This window comes from Narcine bancroftii, chromosome 6 (assembly GCF_036971445.1).
Source record: "Narcine bancroftii isolate sNarBan1 chromosome 6, sNarBan1.hap1, whole genome shotgun sequence".
NCBI lineage: Eukaryota > Metazoa > Chordata > Chondrichthyes > Torpediniformes > Narcinidae > Narcine > Narcine bancroftii.
In genome coordinates, this window is record NC_091474.1 from 179,557,812 (window position 1) to 179,577,218 (window position 19,407).

The 19,407-nt window shown below is 37.9% G+C and overlaps 1 protein-coding gene across 4 annotated transcripts in view; it reads right to left on the reverse strand.

The window, feature by feature from the left end:
• cep85l (centrosomal protein 85, like) overlaps window positions 1-19,407 on the reverse strand; it is a 314,062-nt gene that overhangs the window by 23,704 nt on the left and 270,951 nt on the right. For 3 of the 4 annotated variants that reach the window (XM_069886835.1, XM_069886837.1, XM_069886838.1), the window contains 4 exons: window positions 13,326-13,434; window positions 10,535-10,723; window positions 5,781-5,933; window positions 1,638-1,792 (listed from right to left, as the gene is read on the reverse strand). In XM_069886835.1, the coding sequence (XP_069742936.1) occupies window positions 1,638-1,792; window positions 5,781-5,933; window positions 10,535-10,723; window positions 13,326-13,434 (606 nt within the window). The remainder of the gene's footprint in view (window positions 1-1,637; window positions 1,793-5,780; window positions 5,934-10,534; window positions 10,724-13,325; window positions 13,435-19,407) is intronic. The other variant, XM_069886836.1, reaches the window with a different exon arrangement.

Sequence of the window (19,407 nt, forward strand, 5' to 3'; positions counted from 1 at the left end):
TCATAACATTTAGGGATAGGGTTTTGTTAACAATTTCTCTGCTGGGAAATGCAAGTTGTGATGTCCCCATCCCAACATTTTACTTCAGGAACAATGGACTTATCTTGCTCACTTTCTGTATTCCAGATGCCAGTATTACGGACTGAGCAGAGATTGGAATCATCTTGTTGGATTGAGAAGCACATCCCCAACCATATAATTTTTAAATGTTCATGACATTAAGTTTGAAATAAATTCAAGCATTAACATCTACTTTAAAGAGTAGTTTACCTCTCCCTTTGTTTTTATTCCTTTGTTCTACAATCCAGAATTAAATCATTAGGCTCTCCAAGACAAGACTGTTGAATCACAGCAAAATGAAGAGATGTCCAGAACCATAAGATTCCTCATGAGAAGTCCAGAAGTGAAACAAACTATCAGATTCTGCTCTCTAAATCTTTAATAATTGTTGGACTTTGGTATATACGGAACTAAGATTGCAGCAATTTAAAGGTGAGCAGATGTGGTTCTTAAAATTTGTAGAAGATGTAAAGTATCAATTAACTATAGATTTAGGCCTAGAGATGTCAAAACAGTCAGTGATTCCTTCTTCCCAACAAGATGCACCCTTTTGCAATCGTCTGTGATCAGTGATTTTTCCGCTGAATGTGTGTGGATCGTTAATCTCCAGATAATTTCCTTTTGAGGAAACAATTTAAGGTTAATATTTCAACTTCCATCTTTCTTGTGCACATTTAGTAATATATATTTCCTGCTCTTGAAAATATTCAAAAGTTAATAAAATATTGTTCTTTATTGCTTTTTGTGAGAATTCTTCAATCGGATTGCTGTTCAACCATATTGATAACACCCCAGCAAATATTCATCAGAGATGTTAGGATTTAATGTTTGACAGCAACCAATATGTGGGATGAAGATTGTTTGATCTTTGTCAGCAACATTCTTCAAGATCTGCAATTTCGGTCTGTTGCTAAATCACGATCCAAAATATGATGTTGTTTATTGTTTTGAATTGATTTTTTAAAAAAAGCATGAAATTTAACAAATACAAGTCCAGAGATCTGAAGTTATTTTATGCCCTTACATAACTTCCCAAAGCAATCGATTGAAGTGCTGCAGTAATGGAGAAATGCAGTAACTGGGTTTGTGTAAGCTCCCACAACATCCAATGTTATAAATTTTTTAAAAACTTGAAAACAAATTTTTTGGACATGCAGCATGGTAACAGGCCCTTTTGGCCTATAAGCCCATGCCGTTGAATTACACCCAATTGACCTACAACCCTGGTACGTTTTGAATGGTGGAAGGAAACTGGAGCACCTGGAGAAACCCATACTGACTCGCAGAGAACGTACAAACTCCTTACAGACAGTGCTGGATTTGATTGTGGAAATAAAAATTAGGTGGTGAAACCAGGGATAATTTCCTCAGCTCTCTTCTAAATAGAAAAAAAAACCTTTCACATTCATTTGAGAGAGTGACAAGGAAGCAATTTAACATTTCAACTAAAGTATAATGCAGTACTACCTCAGTATCTCACTCGAATATCTACCTTACTTTTTGTGTAAATTTCTCTGAAATTCAAGGACATTCTAATGCACATAATGTTGTAAAATTAATAATTGGTAAATTATTACCTTTTCACAGTAGTGACCAGCTCATTCTCCCTTTTTTTTAGATTCTCCAAAAGTAACTCCTTCTCTCGGCAAAGGATTTTATTTTCTCCGAGCTTTTTCTCAAATTCTTTGAAGGCACTCTGAAATTGTTCATTTTTCTCTTCAAGTATTGTTAGCTGGGTGTCAATAAAGGAAATGTTTTAATCAATAGGTTTCTTATTATTGACAATCATTTGCCACCATTATACAGCAAGTCCACGCTGCTGAAGATCCAGCTGCGCTGGGTGGGTCACGTCTCCAGAATGGAGGACCATCGCCTTCCCAAGATCATGTTATATGGCGAGCTCTCCACTGGCCACCGTGACAGAGGTGCACCAAAGAAGAGGTACAAGGACTGCCTAAAGAAATCTCTTGGTGCCTGCCACATTGACCACCGCCAGTGGGCTGATATCGCCTCAAACCGTGCATCTTGGCGCCTCACAGTTTGGCGGGCAGCAACCTCCTTTGAAGAAGACCGTAGAGCCCACCTCACTGACAAAAGATAAAGGAGGAAAACCCAACACCCAACCCCAACCAACCAATTTTCCCCTGCAACCGCTGCAACCGTGTCTGCCTGTCCCGCATCGGACTTGTCAGCCACAAACGAGCCTGCAGCTGACGTGGACATTTTTCCCCCTCCATAAATCTTCGTCCGCGAAGCCAAGCCAAAGAAAGAAGAAAAACAGCGTGGCATTATTTATGTTATGGGGTATTTCCTCTTACACCAAAAACACTACCACTTACACTATGACTAATTAATCAACAGTCCCTGCAGCTTTCCCAGACTCACTAATACTTTACCCTAATGCTGATCCCCCACCCATCCTGAGTGTACTGCCTGCCCTGTTTGAAACTCTCTCTGAACTAATAGCATCCATGATGCTCTCTTGAGATGGTCACAAATCGTGATCCCATGCCAACTGCTGATGTTTATAAGTCTCTCTCATTTCAAATTTATCAGTACACCCTCCTCAATTAAGTTCACAGCTACACTATCAGCCTCCAACCTCTGTCTTTGTCACCTTCTAAATCTCTCGTTAGGTTCCCATGCTCTGCCCTCTATAAATTTTAGCTCATCTAAAATGTTATACCTACATTCTGCCCTGATTCCTCAGCAGCGTACATAACAAAAAGAACATTTGTTCTGGGTATCCACGCCAATGGATTTAATTTTTCATTTTTTTAAAAATCTTGCATCTACATTTTTAATATAATTATTGCAGATGCTTTGCCTTCCAAATCCAGCTATATTCATCTGCAATTCAATTTTAATTTCTCCTAAAGGATTTAGGTCTATCATTTTTTTTAAAATTAACATAAGCCACAAATGATCCTAGTTCACTGTAGATATAATTACTATGAGGTGTGATTTCTTACTTTGGTTATGAGTCCAAATTTGATCACATCTTTAATGTTAAATGGTTTTCATTTGGGACAACCAGTAAGATGCTCAGCTAAATTAAGTTGCTATAAACTCTGCATCAGTGGGAGAGGTTTGTCTTGATGGTGGTGACCAAGAGCATAGAGTTGAAGCTGTCAGTACAACCCAACCCAGCAATCATCTACTTCTGTCTCAGTTGAAATTTTACAAGTTTTATACAATAGCGAAAACTAAATGGATTCAGATTATATTTCAATATTCAGCCTCCCAGTATCTTTTCTGCCCTTCATTAAATTGATAAAATACAGAGATATAATGTTATTTTAATTGCAATAAATTATGATTAATTTCCTATTTTATTCATGCTGTAGTTGAGTTAAAAGTGTTGAAATGAAATAAAAATGTAAACACTAAGAAAACCAATAACAGCCACAGAGTTAGTAATTCAAATCAATTATCCTTTATTTCACAATGGTTTAGTTTTGGAAGTTATACTAATAGCAATGTACTGACAATTTTGCATGAAACATGAGATTTTGAAGACAAAAGGCTATCTAGTTGAATATTAAGCAAATCTTTTGCAAGGAAGAAGCACTTGTTTAAGTCAGGCTAATTTCAAATATTCTTAAGTAATAGGATGCTGATGTTTAATTTGCCAAAAAAAGAAAATTGGAATTGCAACAGAGTTTGTGGGTAGGGTAGAACTTTTTGTTAATTTGCATTATTCTATAGATTTAAGCAAATCTAAACACATCTTTATCTACAGTAATTAGAAGAATCACTAATCATCAGAATAATTTGAATCTAAAAATTAATTAAAATCCATTGATCCGAGACCACATTTTGGCAAGTCGCATCACCTGGCTATGCTCCTTCTGCTTTCATGCAGGCAGAGCCTAAAAAGGGAAGCTCCAGAGATCAGGGCAGCTAGAAAATGGCCATAGGAGGCTGAAAAATGGTTACAGAACTTCCTTGAGTCAGCAGATTGGGCAGTGTTCAAGGACTCAGCTAAGAATCTGAACAATTACGCCAGGTCAGTCACAGACTTTATCAAAATAGCTGTGGATGAGTGTGTCCCCTGTGATAGGCCCTTTGGACCCCAAAACCCAGCAGCAATAGAAATTTACCAAGACAAATGTTTACTTAAACAAAAGTTACTTTTAATATTCTTTAAACATACAAACAGGATCAAACTTTAACTTATTACTATTAACTTAACCCCCTTCTAATTCTAAGTGAACGTATACATAATGTGTGTATAAGTTCAGAAAAGTTTTTGATTCAAGTCCAATCTCACTTCTCATTCCTCCAAGTTCACCAAAATCTGGCAATTCTTACACTGTGGTCAGAAGTTTACATTTATGAATTTCACCAGGCTTTGGTGCTTGAAAGGTAAATGATTACCACTCAGGAAGGCTCTTGTCCGTTTAAGAGAGAGATTTGTTGCTCACTGGACACACACAAACTGATGCCTTCTGATCAGCCACTTCAGTGTCTTGCCGAAGAAATTTGCCCCATCAGGGTTTTCCAGATGATAACCTGTTTCTTTCTGGTCACGACAGACTTCCTTTTCCAGTTCTCTTATCTCAGGTGAAACATTATACAGCCAGCCATCTCCTCTTGTATGGACCACAAGGGCTTTGAACAGACTGAACTAAGAACTCAGAACCCATCTTCAAAATGGGGTTTCAAACAAGCTTCCTAAAGCCACTGGAGAAAGCCAGCAGTCTCTCTCTCTCTCTCTCTCTCTGTCACACTTAGAGAAAAACCTGTTCGACTCTCTCTGCTTGCAAAACCACATGACCTTCCTAAAACTGCACACTCCACAAAAACAGCTTGCTGACTCCCAAAATCAATTCATGGGAGATCTTATCAGTTTCCTGAGATGAGCCCTTCCATTTGCATCTCGTTGTGAAAATGATGAGCACTTCAACCATTTACACTTGGAAGGCTTTGGATCAAGTGCTAGAATATTGGATTAATACAGATAGGTGTCTCCATGACACCGCAGGAAGTGAGCCAAATAGCAGTGCATAAGGATTGGCTGGAGATGGTTTGAAATTTTCACCTCAAGCAAACTAAAATCATCTGATGTAAGGATTAAAATTTTGGGTAGATGGCCTGCAATCAAAACTGTTCAAACAATAGATTGTTGATTTCCCCACTTCTCTCTCCCCAGATGTTTATTGGCCTCTTAACAGTATTCAGCATTTTCATTCAGATTTCCAGCCACTAGAATATAAAATTATTGGATATCAAATCAGAAGCAGACCATACTGTCTGGCCACTCAGTCAGCTTGGTCTGTTTCCTACCAGTTCCTCATAATCCTGGATACTCAATGATTTAATCTCTACAGCTCTCTGGAGTAAATCTTTGAAAGTAGAAATTACTCTTCCTCTCATCTTGTATGTATGCGCCCATTTATTCCAGATTCTCCCAGAGAAAACACGGTCATACCTTTGGAAACTAATACTTAAAACCCAGGAATCCAGGAAAGCGCTGGATTTCAGGGAAAGGGCTCAGGCCTGAACTATTGACTACTACTGCTTTCCTCTGATGCTGTGTGACCTGCTGGGTTCCTCCAGCGTTTTTCTATATTGTTCCAGCTCTCAAGCATCTGCAAAATTCTTGTTTAATCTTTGTAAACAGTTTAATGTTATATGTTATAAAACCAATAGTACTTCCATTTGTGCTGGTCAATTGTTTGACCACATTCTGCTGATTATAAGGCCAAGTGTTTTACCTGCTGGCTCTTGCTCTGAAAGTCATCCAGGGTGGGCAGGTCTGCGAGATACTTTTCAAGGGTTTCTATTCTCTGTTGCCGCTCATGGTTTCGCTCGGACTCCATTTGCAGCTTCTTTTTCAGACCGCTGATGTATTTCTCTCGTGCTTTCATCTGAAACATTGTAAATAATGATTAGTGAGAAGCTAGACTTTTCATGAATTGGTGATAGTGTCCTTCAGCCACATTAGTCATTGATATGTACTACCTAGGGAACGAAGGCAAAGAGAATAAATGAGCCTTAATGATCAGAATGTTGTGATGTTAATCATTGTTGCTAGTTTCAACTCTTAGCTTATGGAAGTTCATACATTTAAATAAGTGGTTACTTTATTAAACTGCATTTGAATTTATCTTTCTTGGAGCTTAATCAAAACAAAATTGGATATCAAGCATATTAGATGCATGGAATTTCAGGGACTTCTTTGTTTGTTTATTATCAAATTAGAGCGTTAGTGAAAGAAAATCTTGAAAGAGAAATGAAAATTCCTAAGTTAATGAAATTTGAGTTCATGATTTCTCATTTTTTGGATAAGGGACTGCCTAAAGAAATCTCTTGGTACCTGCCATATTGACCACCGCCAGTGGGCTGATATCACCTCAAACCGTGCATCTTGGCGCCTCACAGTTCGGCGGGCAGCAACCTCCTTTGAAGAAGGTCGCAGAGCCCACCTCACTGACAAAAGACAAAGGAGGAAAAACCCAACACCCAACCCCAACCAACAAATTTTCCCCTGCAGCCGCTGCAACCGTGTCTGCCTGTCCCGCATCGGACTTGTCAGCCACAAACGAGCCTGCAGCTGACGTGGACATTTACCCCTCCATAAATCTTCGTCCGCGAAGCCAAGCCAAAGAAAGAAGAATATGCGTTGTTACACGATACTATGGAGAAAATAAATTTAGATAAATCAAGGACTGAATGGGAAAATGCTTTAACTTGTGATATCAATCAGGCCGAATGAGAGAGGATGTGTTTTGAGGGTGCGAATAAATTGTTTAATGTGAGATACGGTATGATTAATTATAATTTTTTGCATCAGTTATATTTAACCCCTGAGAAATTGAGGAAATATGGATTTAGTAATTCAGAGTTGTGTTTTAGATGTGGATCATGTGTTGAAACATTTTTACATTCTGTTTGGCTTTGTGATAAAGTTCAATCACTTTGGCATAAAATCAGGGAATTTCTTCAAAATTTGTTTAAAATTCAATTTTTATTAGATCCCCAAATTTTTTTTGATGGATTATAGTGTTCCATTTATGGATTTGGGGTTAGATAAGTTTCAGACAGCATTTCTGCGTTTAGCATTTGCGGTAGCGCATCAATGTGTCGCGACTTCTTGGAAAGACGAAGTTGAGATAAATGTAAATCGTTGGCATAATGAGTTGAGGTTCTGTATTTATATGGAGAAAATAACATATAATCTCCATGATAATCATTATTTTTGTTAAGATGTGGTCATCTTATTTCAAATGTATGAATTTAGTAATATCAAACTGTGACCCCTTGTAGGGTCTGTTGAGGAGTGAGGGGGGGAGGGGGTGGGATAGTTGTAGTTCTAATTTTTATATTATGGATTTTTTAAAAGTTTTTGTTTGGAAAATATTAAATAATTAAAAAAAAATATTAGAAGCATATAGAAGACTTGAAGGACACAGTTTTAATTTTCCTGATGCTATCATTTTGTTTTTATTTCTGCGTGTTTAGATCTCACATTTTAGATTTTACTTTCACTTTTCTCAGCTACATTTTACTTTTTTTTGAACATTCGTATTTGATCAGTACATGTCCAACTGGTCTGCAAACATTTATAGAGCATGGAACATTACAACAGGGTATAGGCCCTTCAGCCCACGATATGTGCCAACCTATGAATCTGGTGTGCAGTTCTCTAACATCACATGAGGATTAATAATGTCTGTGGCATATCCAGCAGTGAGTGACAAAGGGACTTCATTTCAACGTTCGTTCATATTGGTGTGAATGACAAAAGATATCATGTCAGGTATTATTCTCCAAATTCCAATGTAGATATACAATCACCAAAAAGTGTTAATGATTTCATGAAATTCCCTTTCAATCATTAAAGTACAAGAAGTAGCAAATGTATATTTAAAAAAATTCATTCACAGGTTTCAACAAGCCCAGTCTTTATTGTTCATGTCTCGTTACCATCTTGCTGGTAGGTCACAGTATTTTAGCTGTAGTGGATTGTTTAAAATTCTGGAGTGAATGACTCCAGCACAATAACCAAATAATTACTGGTTTATAAAACCTTACCTGTATCCAGTGCTTGAAGCACTTTTTGTAAATCATGTGGACTGAATTGAATTTGCTGATTTCAGTAACCCTTGGGCCCTCTGGAAGAACCTGAGAAATCCTATCCATAGATCACACATGTGGCAGTTCTGCCTGAAGGTGATTGCAAATAATAAGGCCCAACATCAGTTGGTTCATTCTACTTAGTTATTCCATAATGTTTTTCTGTTGGTTTAGTGCCGCTGTGAGGCTTCTAAGTCCATTCAGAATATAGAGTAGGAATTACTGAGTAGCGAGAACAAAATTACTTTGTTATAGGCCCAATGAAGTTTTGCAATGAACTAGTGGTTTTGTGAACATTGAATATCAAATAAATTGACAACCCATGAGCCAGTTATACTGAATAATATTGAAAGTGCAAGGAGGCATGGGCACACCTGATCTTTAACTTCTACAATGGCCAAGAATTCAACACTTAAGTAACAGAATATTGCAGCAAAAATATCAGGATTTACCTTTGCTTGCAGCAAAATTGTTGCCTGCCTCAAATAAGATTGGTATTCTCTATTATTAAATTTAATTATAAAATTTCCTTTCTTCACCCCATCAAGTCCAGATTGACTATGAAATACCTTTTTACACTAACCATACAGCGATATGATTTTAATTTTTCCCCCCCCACCCCCACTGCCACCATCCACTCCTATCCATATACAAAGGGAAATTTATAATGGCCCAATTAACCTACCAAACTACATTACTTTGGGATGTGAATAAAATACTGGAGAACCCGGAGAAAACCTTCAAAGTCACAGGGAAAACATGCAAACTCCACACAGACACCACTGTGGGTCAGGACTGAACCTGTGCTGCTGAACTGGTGAGGCTGCAGCTCAACTAACTGTGCCACTCTACTCTCGAGTTTGCACCTTCAAACAAGGTGTGATGATGGAGCAGGAGCAGTTCCATGGAAAATTATGGCCATGAGCTCCTTGTATGTCTTTTCATTGACAAGGCAGTATTCCTTTCTCTGGAGCCAGTCCATAATCACATGCCACCATCCCTTCCTTAGCTCCACTTCATATTGAATGACCTGGATAGAGTGGACATGGAGAAAATGTATTGAGTAGTGGGAGAGTCTATCACCAAAGGGTTCAGCCTCAGAATAAAAGGACCTCCCTTTGAACAGAAAAGAGGAGAAATTTCTTCATCTAGAGCAGGGGTGTCAAACTCAAATTCACAAAGGGCCAAAATTAAAAACTTGGACTAAGTCGTGGGCCAAACTAAATATTTATTGAAAATTTTCAACAACATCTGCATGTTTTCTCTTCTTTCAACATATGTAATGTTAAACTTTTTCTTATTAAAATAAATGTTTAATAATAGTTTTGGTTAAACTCTTTCTAGAAGAAGCATTAACAAATGAGAAATAAAATATTCAATAAATAATTTCTCTCTAGCCTTTAAGCTCCTTTTAAATGTATCTTTTTTCACAAGCCAACAAGTCAAAAAAATAACAACTTGCTTCAATGAAAATCCAATCTTTCATCTATGAACAGTCCAAAGTTAACCAAAGAAAATATTAATCCAAGCTTAGCTTGCTACACTGTGATTTACTCTGATGCACCTGGGTCTAAACAAGATACTTGGCGTCTCTTCTTAGATGCAAGTTCATCAAACTCTGGGGTCAGAGTTTGCCTCCCACCTGTCTTGAAAGGTCCTGTTTTCTGTCTTTCATTTGGCCATTTTTCGTGAGGGGTTTATTACATGTGAGTTGGGCGACAGGTCACAGATGCTAATGAAAGTAAAGAGAGGAGGTGGGGGCGATTAGCGTGCTGACGGGCCGGCGGCAACACATTTGCAAAGCATTCTGGGATTTGTAGTATTAGCTGTGCATGTGCTATACTGGCGCGGCGGCCAGCGGGCCAGCTCTAATACATATTTGATATGATCTTGCGGGCCAAATATAATTATATCACAGGCCAAATTTGGCCCACGGGCCTGAGTTTGACATGTGTGATCTAGAGGGAGGTGGATCTGTGGAATTTGAGTGATTGGGTATATTTAAAACAGAGGTTGATAGATTCTTGATCAGTAATTGTGTAAAAGGATACAGGAAGGCAGCAGGAGAATGGAGATAAGAGGGGGAAAAATCATCAACCATGGTTTGAATGGCAGAGCAGACTGGTTTGGCAGTATGGTTTGAATGGCCCAATATGCTCTTATAATGTATTGGGAATGTCTGTCCAATTTATTTGACAAACTTCACCTCACTCATATGTCCTGTTGGGTAAAACACCAATGAGTAACATGAAGTGCACAATTATTCATTCTCAAAATCAGTCACAAGATATCTTGATTTTAATAAATAAAGAATACTACTAGACCGGTTTTGGGGGGGGGGGGGGGGTGGGGGGAGAGGTTGCAGAAATATTTGTTTTATGTAACATTTTACCTTTTCTTCAATTCTCTTTGTATCTTCTACATATTTTTGTGTGTTTTTCTTAAGACTTTCTTTTAGACGTGTAATTTCAAGCTCAGCCGCAGACAACCTTTCTTGTAGATTTTTCTTTCCAGAGTCAACCACCTTCGATATTTCTGTAAGTTGTTTGTGTCCTATGTTTTCACACGGCAACTGAAGCTGCTGAAGAAAATATATTTTTTTTTACAAGAAGTGCATTTCATTGCTTGAGATGAACAAGAGTACTGCAGATGCTGGCATCTAGTGCAGCACACAAAAATGCTGGAGAAACTCAGCAAGTCATTCACTATCCACAGGAAGTAAAAGGCAGTTGATGTTTCAGGCCCAAGCCCTTCTTCATGAGTCAGCTCATGCTCAAAATGTCAACTGACCCGTTCCTCCCTCCCTCCCCCTTAAGGATGCTGGGTAACCTGTTGAGATTCTCTAGCACTTCTATGATGTTACATTTCACCTTGTTTGGAAAAGATTCGAGTCCCAACACCTTGGATATTTAATCAGAGTGGAAAAAGTAGTACAATTTCAATTCTGAGTAATTTGTATGTACTTTCTGGAGATAAGAGTCCCAACCTCAACTTCAGTCAAACTTTCTATCAATCTTTTGGGTGTTCCCTTGATATTGATATCAAAGCCATGATATTGAGAAGCTCTGGCACACCAAGCTAACAAAATAAAAAGATAAATTACAAAAAGATACAAGAAACTTCCATTCAGTAGTAACATTGTTGCCTTCAGATGATCTGTTTCATGGATACTGATGAACTTTTAAAGTGCAGCTATAATTATATTACATGGACATGTGTCTGAAGATTAGTGCAGTTCAAGGTGTCACAAGCAAAAATGAATTTATAACTTCAGTAGAAACTAAATTTTTGGGTCTTCTTGCTACAAAATAGCACCATGGGATCTTGTAATGAATTTTTATAAAGATAACACCTCTGCACCCCCTGTTCACCACTGCAGTTTCAATTTAGCTTGGGCACTCAAGTCTCTGAAATGGTGTTTGAATTTGCAATCTTCGGTCTGAGAGGAAAGATTCTTACTGCTTAGGCCAGGCTGAACAACAGGACAGCTTATAATCAAAGAAGAGGCTCTCTGACAATTAAGTATTTTGATAGAAGTTTATAAGCAGCTGTGGTGATTTACATTTTCACTGATTAAAACTTTAAACATTAGCGAGTTAGCACATAAGCAAACTCTGTGGATTCAGACTACATCTTGACCGGGTGCTCATTTGAAGTTCACCAATAATTTTTTTTTAGGACTATTGCAATGAACTGGGGACAAGGGAATTCCTACCATGGTGACCCTCTGGGACAATCCTCATCTTATAAGTTGATTTGTAAGGGAAAGATAGCAACCTGAAAGTATCATAAAATTAAAAAAAACTTGAAATATTCAACTTCGACATTATGTGTAAAGGGAGAAACAGAGTCACCATTCCGAATCGGAATTTATTGTTATGAACATGTCACAAAATTCAGTGTAATGTATTGTCAGCACTAAGCAACTACCATATTTGAAAACATACAAGACCCCCATTTTCCTAAAATAAATGCTCATAAAAACCCTGAGTCTTATACGCAAAGGTGACATTTTGGTGCCACCATCTTGTGTTACCGAAGTACAAACATAGTAGAAGGTTTTATCTGCAAGATTGTGACAAGCTTAAAGTCCTAAGCTACTCATCCAGCTTCAAGAAGCTCACAGAAATCCAGGAAGTCACCCCGCAGTTTCGTAGACCATTTTCCCTCGGGTGGCCCGTGCTTTCCGGAGCTGCCACCACTGCCATTCACTTTTCCTGGTGAGAAGGCCAACCACGATGCCCCCGCCAGCAGTGCAACAGCCCTGTTTGTATTGCACACCAATTGATTGTGAGCTTTGAGAGGAGTGCTAGGCCTCAGTGATCAGCCTCCACGCTGAGCATTTGTTCAATGAGTATGGCCTCCCTGAGCAAATAGAAGGAGGGGTGGGTGGCAGTGAGCGAATGGCCTTTTGAGCTCGACAGACCGCTTGCTCACTGGCCACCTGCCCCTGTGCCTCTTACAATTTGCTTGGGGGATGTGCCTGACGCACAAAGGCCCAGTGCTCCCCTCAAAGGAAGCAATCAATCATCTGCTCCCCACGACAGTGGGCCTTGCCATTTGCCCTGGTGACCAGCTTCTCTCCCTCCCGCCCTTGCATGCCCATTGATCATGGTGCAATTGCCAGTCAATTGGCATTTGCACAGTGTGTTGGTGGGGAGGGGGGGGGGGGATAAAGCAGCCTGAGCCTTGGTGTGCAGTGGGCAGGAGGACGTGCGAGGAGGCTTCGGCATCTTGGCCATGCAAGGCTAGAAGGTTTCCATTGAGGTGAGTGAAGGTACACACACACAGGTGGCCTACAATGGGCTATGCAGGAGGAGCCCGTTTCGCCAACTTTAGTGTAAATGGACTAAAACAATTTTTTTTCTAAAATCCATTATTCTTATATGTCAACAAATATGGTATGTTGCATTGTTCTTCCATTCTGATGCAGTAATTTCATTTTGGATACATGCACTAAATGCACATACCTTAATAGCAATGTATGTGTTTTATGTCCTATTTCTGATAGGGAGTCAAAACAAAACTATTACATTGTGTGCTTGCCACATGCTACTAAAAAATCCAATTTCACTCCATGCATCCAGGACCTGTTCTAATTTTTTCCAGAGATAGGTACAAGTAGATGTAAAGAACTGTAGATGCTCATCCCTGTGTATTAGTGCCATGAGATTCAGAGTTACCTGTGTTTTCAAGATGAGTGTTGGGTCACAATGTTCCAAAAGTGCTCTTTGTGCTTGTAATCCATTTTCTTGTATTTGTCGCTGAAGTTGGACGATATGTTGCTCCTGGCTAAAAAGGAGACATCAAAATTATTTTAATACTAAATTTCCACATGGGCCTCCAAGCATTTTGAATTTTGAAAGGCCTGGATACAGTAGAGGTGGCAAAATTGTTTCTCATGGTAAGGGAGCCAAGAACAAGGGAGCACAACTTCAGATTTGAAGGGCGTCGATTTAAAACAGAGAAGCAGGGAAATTTCTTTAGCCAGCGCACAAACCTTTGGAATTTGCCATCACGGGCAGCTATGGAGGCCAGGTCATTGGGTGTATACAAGGCAGAGATTGATAGGTATCTGAATAATCAGGGTATCAAAGGTTAAGGGCAGAGGACAGGAGAGAGGGGGTGTGAGAGAGTGGATCAGCTCATGATAGAATGACGGAGCGAAATCGTTGGGCCACATGTCCTACTTCTTCTCCAATATCTTACAGTCTTATAGTCTAAACCATTCCTTTCTTACATAATTGTTATGCTAAAACATACCAGAAAAAAACAATGATATTGCAGAAATTATACCTTATCACTGTAATGATTTCCAAGTAACCTTTTGTACCCCTAAGCTGCTATAACACACATAACTACACCAACTTCAGTCATCTGAAGTTCTTATGCAAGTGGCTGCACAATTACTCAAACAGGTGTCTCTTGAATGACCATATCAAGGAAAATGAGGTTTGCCATGAGCAGCCCCAGTAACTCAAATACCAAGTCAATCTTTTATTGACCATTTCTAAAAATGCTATTATTTGCAAGCAAATCAAGATTTACTGGCACTTCCTGCAGAGTGTTTATAAAAAATAAAAACTGTCTCTGGTCAATAAAAGGTTCAGTCTGACAACATGATGATCACAGTAAAGCAAAACCTTTGTAAAGCCTTAATACGATTATTCCCCAGAGGCTGGTAGAGATGCTGTTCCTGCTAGGACTCAACACCCCTCTCTGTAATTGGATCCTGGAATTCCTAAAGGAAAGACCACAGATTGTCTGGGTTGGTAGCAGAAGATCAAGCATTATCACTCTGAGCTCAGGACTGTGTGCTTAGCCTACTCCTGTTCACTTTACTGACCACGAATGCATTGCCAGATCCAGCTCCACCAGTGTCATCAAGTTTGCAGATGACACAACAGTCGTCGGCCTCATCGGCAACAACATTGAGTTGCACGACAGAGAAGTAATGGGAAATCTTGTGAAATGATGCGAAAGTGACAACCTGGACAAGATGAAGGAGATGATTGTGGACCTCAGGGGGACCAGGAATGACCATCCTCCACTACACATCAACAACTCTGTAATAGAGAAAGTGGAGAGTACCAAGTTCCTTGGAGTTCACTTAACTAGTGACCTAGATTAAAACTAACACTCCTTAACTAGACACTCAACATCTTCTCACTTGTCAGGAAGATGCAATAGTGACTGCACTTCATGAGAAAACTGAAGTGGGCAAGGCTACCAGCCACCATTATGTCAACCTTTTACAAGAGCTCTATCGAGAGCATCCTGGCTGACTGCATCATAGTGTGGTACAGTTGCTGTAGAGAAATGGATCAGAGGTCAATCCACAGGACCTGAAGAGTGGCAGAGAGGATCACTAGAGTTCCCCCTACCACCCCCATCAATGTGATCTACTGGGATAATTGCTAAAAAGCGTGCACAAAATCATTGAAGACCCCTTCTACCCAACACACTGCATCTTTCAGCTGCTCCTGTCCGGGAAGAGATACAGAAATACCAGAATCAGCACCACCTAACTGAGGAACTGCTTCTTCAACATTTTGAGAATGCTGAATGATCAAAGGAATTGCCCACACTGACCATCTGAAACTTCAATTTGTTCAACACAATATTTATTTATTTGTATAGCTAAAATACTTGTCCTGCATATGTATTGTTTGTCTATATGTGTGTTATGTCATGTTTTGCACTGAGGATCGGAGAACACTGTTTCATTGGGGTGTACTTGAACAATCAGATGACAATAAACTTGACTTAAAGATTAAGTCAATCTGTGGATTAATTGGATCAGGGATGACCAAACTTTGGCCCTTGGGGCAATTGCGGCCTGTTGCCTATTTTTAAGTTGCTCAGGGTAAATATTAATAATAAAATGAATATAGCCTGATAGAACTTTGTCTCTAACAATAAAATTGCACTGTGTATATATTGCATTTCTTAGTTTCAACACTAGGTGTTGCTGTCATTTTGAACAACTACTTGACCGACTGTTGCAATGCTACTCATCGATAAACACGTTTACCTCAGTTAAAAAAAAATGTTTACCTCATTTGATTAAATATGGAGGAGCTGAAAAGACAGCAAATACCAAAGGAGTGCTGAAAATTTCAAACACGCGAAGAAAATGAATACTTTTACACAGAAGTCGTAGTTTGTTTCATTTGCAAGCAATTTGTTAATTTTAATAGCCTATTTACAGATTTACACATTGCAGCATAACCATTAAGCTGGGCTTGAACTGTATTCATTGAGAATTGTGGAGGAATGTTGGGAGTTTCTAGATCTTTTCTTCTTATTTTGCACCCAGCTTTTTTTTTTATTTTGCAAAGCTTTTTTAATGAGTATTAAAGAGTTTTATTACATTCATTTAAGTCAAGTTTAAGAGCAGCAGATACAGAAATGTCTACTGTAATGTGTGAGGACATCAATAAACTACTGTAATATCAACAATAAAACTTCAGTATTGCTGTACAGTTATTTTGATAGAAAATAAGTTTTTGATGGCACAGGGTTTTTCTGGTCTAAAAAGCACTTTTTCTCACAGTGAAACTGGTTGAAAACTGCCAGGTTTTAAATTAAATTAAATTAAAGCAATCAATATTGTTTGGCCTGTGACTTATATTTTTTTATGTATGTGGCCCACAACCAAAAAAGTTTGGCCACTCCTACATTGGATTCTCTGTTGACAGCATGTACTTCCATCAGTTTGAATATTGGCTCCTTAATTTGTGACAAATAAGTTATATTTGTTGCTCAGGAGTTCTAATCAGATTGAAAAGGTTTACATTCAACAATAATTTTAACTTTTACCTGACTAAACTTAGCACCATTAAGTTTTTGTTTGCGGTTTAAATGCTAGATAAGCTCTGTCAGACTGGGCTGTTTGTAACTTTGTTGAGGATCTGAACTCCATAAACTAACATCTATTCTAATTTCTATTAATCATTTTGAAAATTGATTCAAACATGATTTTCAGAAATCAGAAGATAGAGTCAGACAATATAATGATCATATAGATCAGCCATTCTCAATGGTGGCCCTACAGATCCCCTGGGGCGCACAGCACATTTAAGTAAAAGCCTTATTTTCTTTTCACCTCACATAAATAATTATTGGTTTTTATGTAGTCTGCATGAGAGAGGTAAGGAAGACTCCAAAATTTGACTGCTTCACAGGGAAGGGTCCCCATAAACTTTGAGCAGCGTACTAAGGGGATCAAAGCCAAAAATAAGGTTGAGAATGGCTGATAATAGATCATGAATAAGTAAGTATCAAAAGCCAGTATCCTTTGAAAAAGAAACAGACCTAATAATTCCAGATATTGCGGGCTGTTGTATGACAGAAGGTAAGCTGGAAAGACTTCCTCTTGTACCAGGTGTACAACAGCAATCTCTTCCTCACAATTGACATAAAAAAAAATGTAGACATACAACATGGTAACAGGCCATTTTGACCGATGACTCCATGCTGCCCAATTCACACCACATTAACCTACACCCCCCCCAGTATCTTTTTGAATGGTGGGAGGAAACTAGACCCCCCCCCCCCAGAGAAAACCCACAAAGACACGGGGAGAATGTACAAACTCTTTACAGACAGTGTGAGACGCGAACGCTGGTCTGGCCCTGATCACTAGCAATGATATCAAGTCCTTTCCTTTCTCCATATTATCTGCTGCTCTGTATGAGAAATATTTTCCTTCAATTAACCATTGAGAAAGCATAATGCATCATTCACAATATGGACAGGCAAATCACCAAAGGTGGGAAAGGGTTAGTGGCTTTTAAAATGAAAAGAAAATTATAAAGATTCATTAAAAACAAATAACAAAAACTCATCTCTCTTAAGAAACTTTCACAGAGCTGTGTTGGGCACAAAGCAAATCAAGAATGGAAAGAAGTCTTGAATAGATATAAAAACCAGGAGCATCTTTACATTTCACTCGTGAGAAACATTATTCTCAATTAATGGGTTATTATTAAATAATTGAAGTCGCAACAAATCTCTAATTCTTTATAAAATCTAGTCTAAGTGATTATATGGTCTATCTGTTAAACTGCACAGAGAGATTTGCTTATGCTACCGTTGAACGTTTGAACTAGCATGTCCGAGAGAAGTGGTAACCAGATCAGTAGATCAACAAGAGGAGGGATTGAGGAGAAGGCAGGTTAGGTCAAATTAATCTGAAGAGAAGAACAGGCAGGGCTTTGTTAATGAATACAGTGAGACTGACAGGTAAAGCAGATGAACACCGTGCTGTGATGTTATGACTTGGTTAAGAGAAGGGCAGGACTGGCAGCTCAGCTTCCGAGGGTTTGGATGTTTCCAACACAAAAGAAGTGAGGGAGCTAAATTTATTAATGAGATGCATTGAAGGCTTATTTAAGAGGTCAAATAATAATTTGTACAGTTACAATTAAAAAAAGAATATGTTAAGGATTTAGATAAATTGGAAAAAGAAATAAAGAATTTAGAAAAAGATTTACAGAAAAAATGTGATGTGAAAAATAAATAATTAATAAAGTATATTATAATTTGAAGCAGAGTTGAAAAATTAATTGAAAAAATAAACAGAAATATTATGGATTGGAAGAAAGGGCACATGAAGTTTTAGCTTGGCAATTAAAAGCTGAACAAACTTTAAGAACTATCAATGCTATTAAAAAGGATTCAAAAAAGTTACTTAGAAACCTCAATAAATAAATTATTCTTCTAAAGATTTTTATTTTAAGTTACATACATCTGACTGATAATGATGAATGTAAAATTCAGAATTATTTTTTGTCTAAGATTAATTTACCTACTTTAAATTGCTAAGATCAAGTCTCTGTGAGGGAAATTATTAATGCTCTTCATTCTTTACCAACTGGTAAATCTCCCAGAGAGGCTGGTTTTCCACTGGAATTATATAAAAAATTTAAAGACTTATTAATACCTCCTTTTATGGAATTATTGAAGCAGGTATATGAAACCCATTCCACTGGAATCTTTTTTGAATGGGATTATGACAGTTATACTCAAGAAAGATTCTTATGGACCAATATCATTATTAAATGTTGGTGATAAGATAATGGTTAAAGTTTTAGCAATTAGAGTGGCTAATTATTTACCTAGTTTAATTCATATAGATCAGTCTGGGTTTGTTAAAGGAAACCATTTTTCAGATAATATTGTGAGACTGATCAGTTTAATGAATACATTTCAAAAGAAAGGGGAATTGGCAGTGGCATTAGCTTTAGATGCTGAGAAGGCTTTTGATAGGTTAGAGTGGAATTATTTATTTAAGGTGTTAGAAAAAATGGTTTTGGATCCTTATTTATTAATTGGCTTAAAACATTATATAAAATTCCTTCTGCAGAGTTTGTAGCGAATGTACAAGTTTCTTCATCTTTTTTTTTACTGTCCAGATCAACTAGACAAGGATGTCCATTATCTCTGGCTTTGTTTGTTTTAGTGATTGAACCATTAGCAGAATGAATAAGACAAGATATTGGTATTAAATGTATTAAAGCTAGTGCAGAGGAACACAAGGTAAATTTATTTGCTGATGATGTTTTGATTTATATGACAGATCCTGTAAATTTGTTGTGTTCTTTGCATGCAAGAATGAAAGAATATGATGAAATATCAGGTTATAAAATTAATTGGGCTCAATTTAGATGTCAGATAATGGAATAGATAATGATTTAAATAATTTATATAAATTGAATTATTTACATTTAGTAAAATTAATGATGATTTAAATAAATGGAA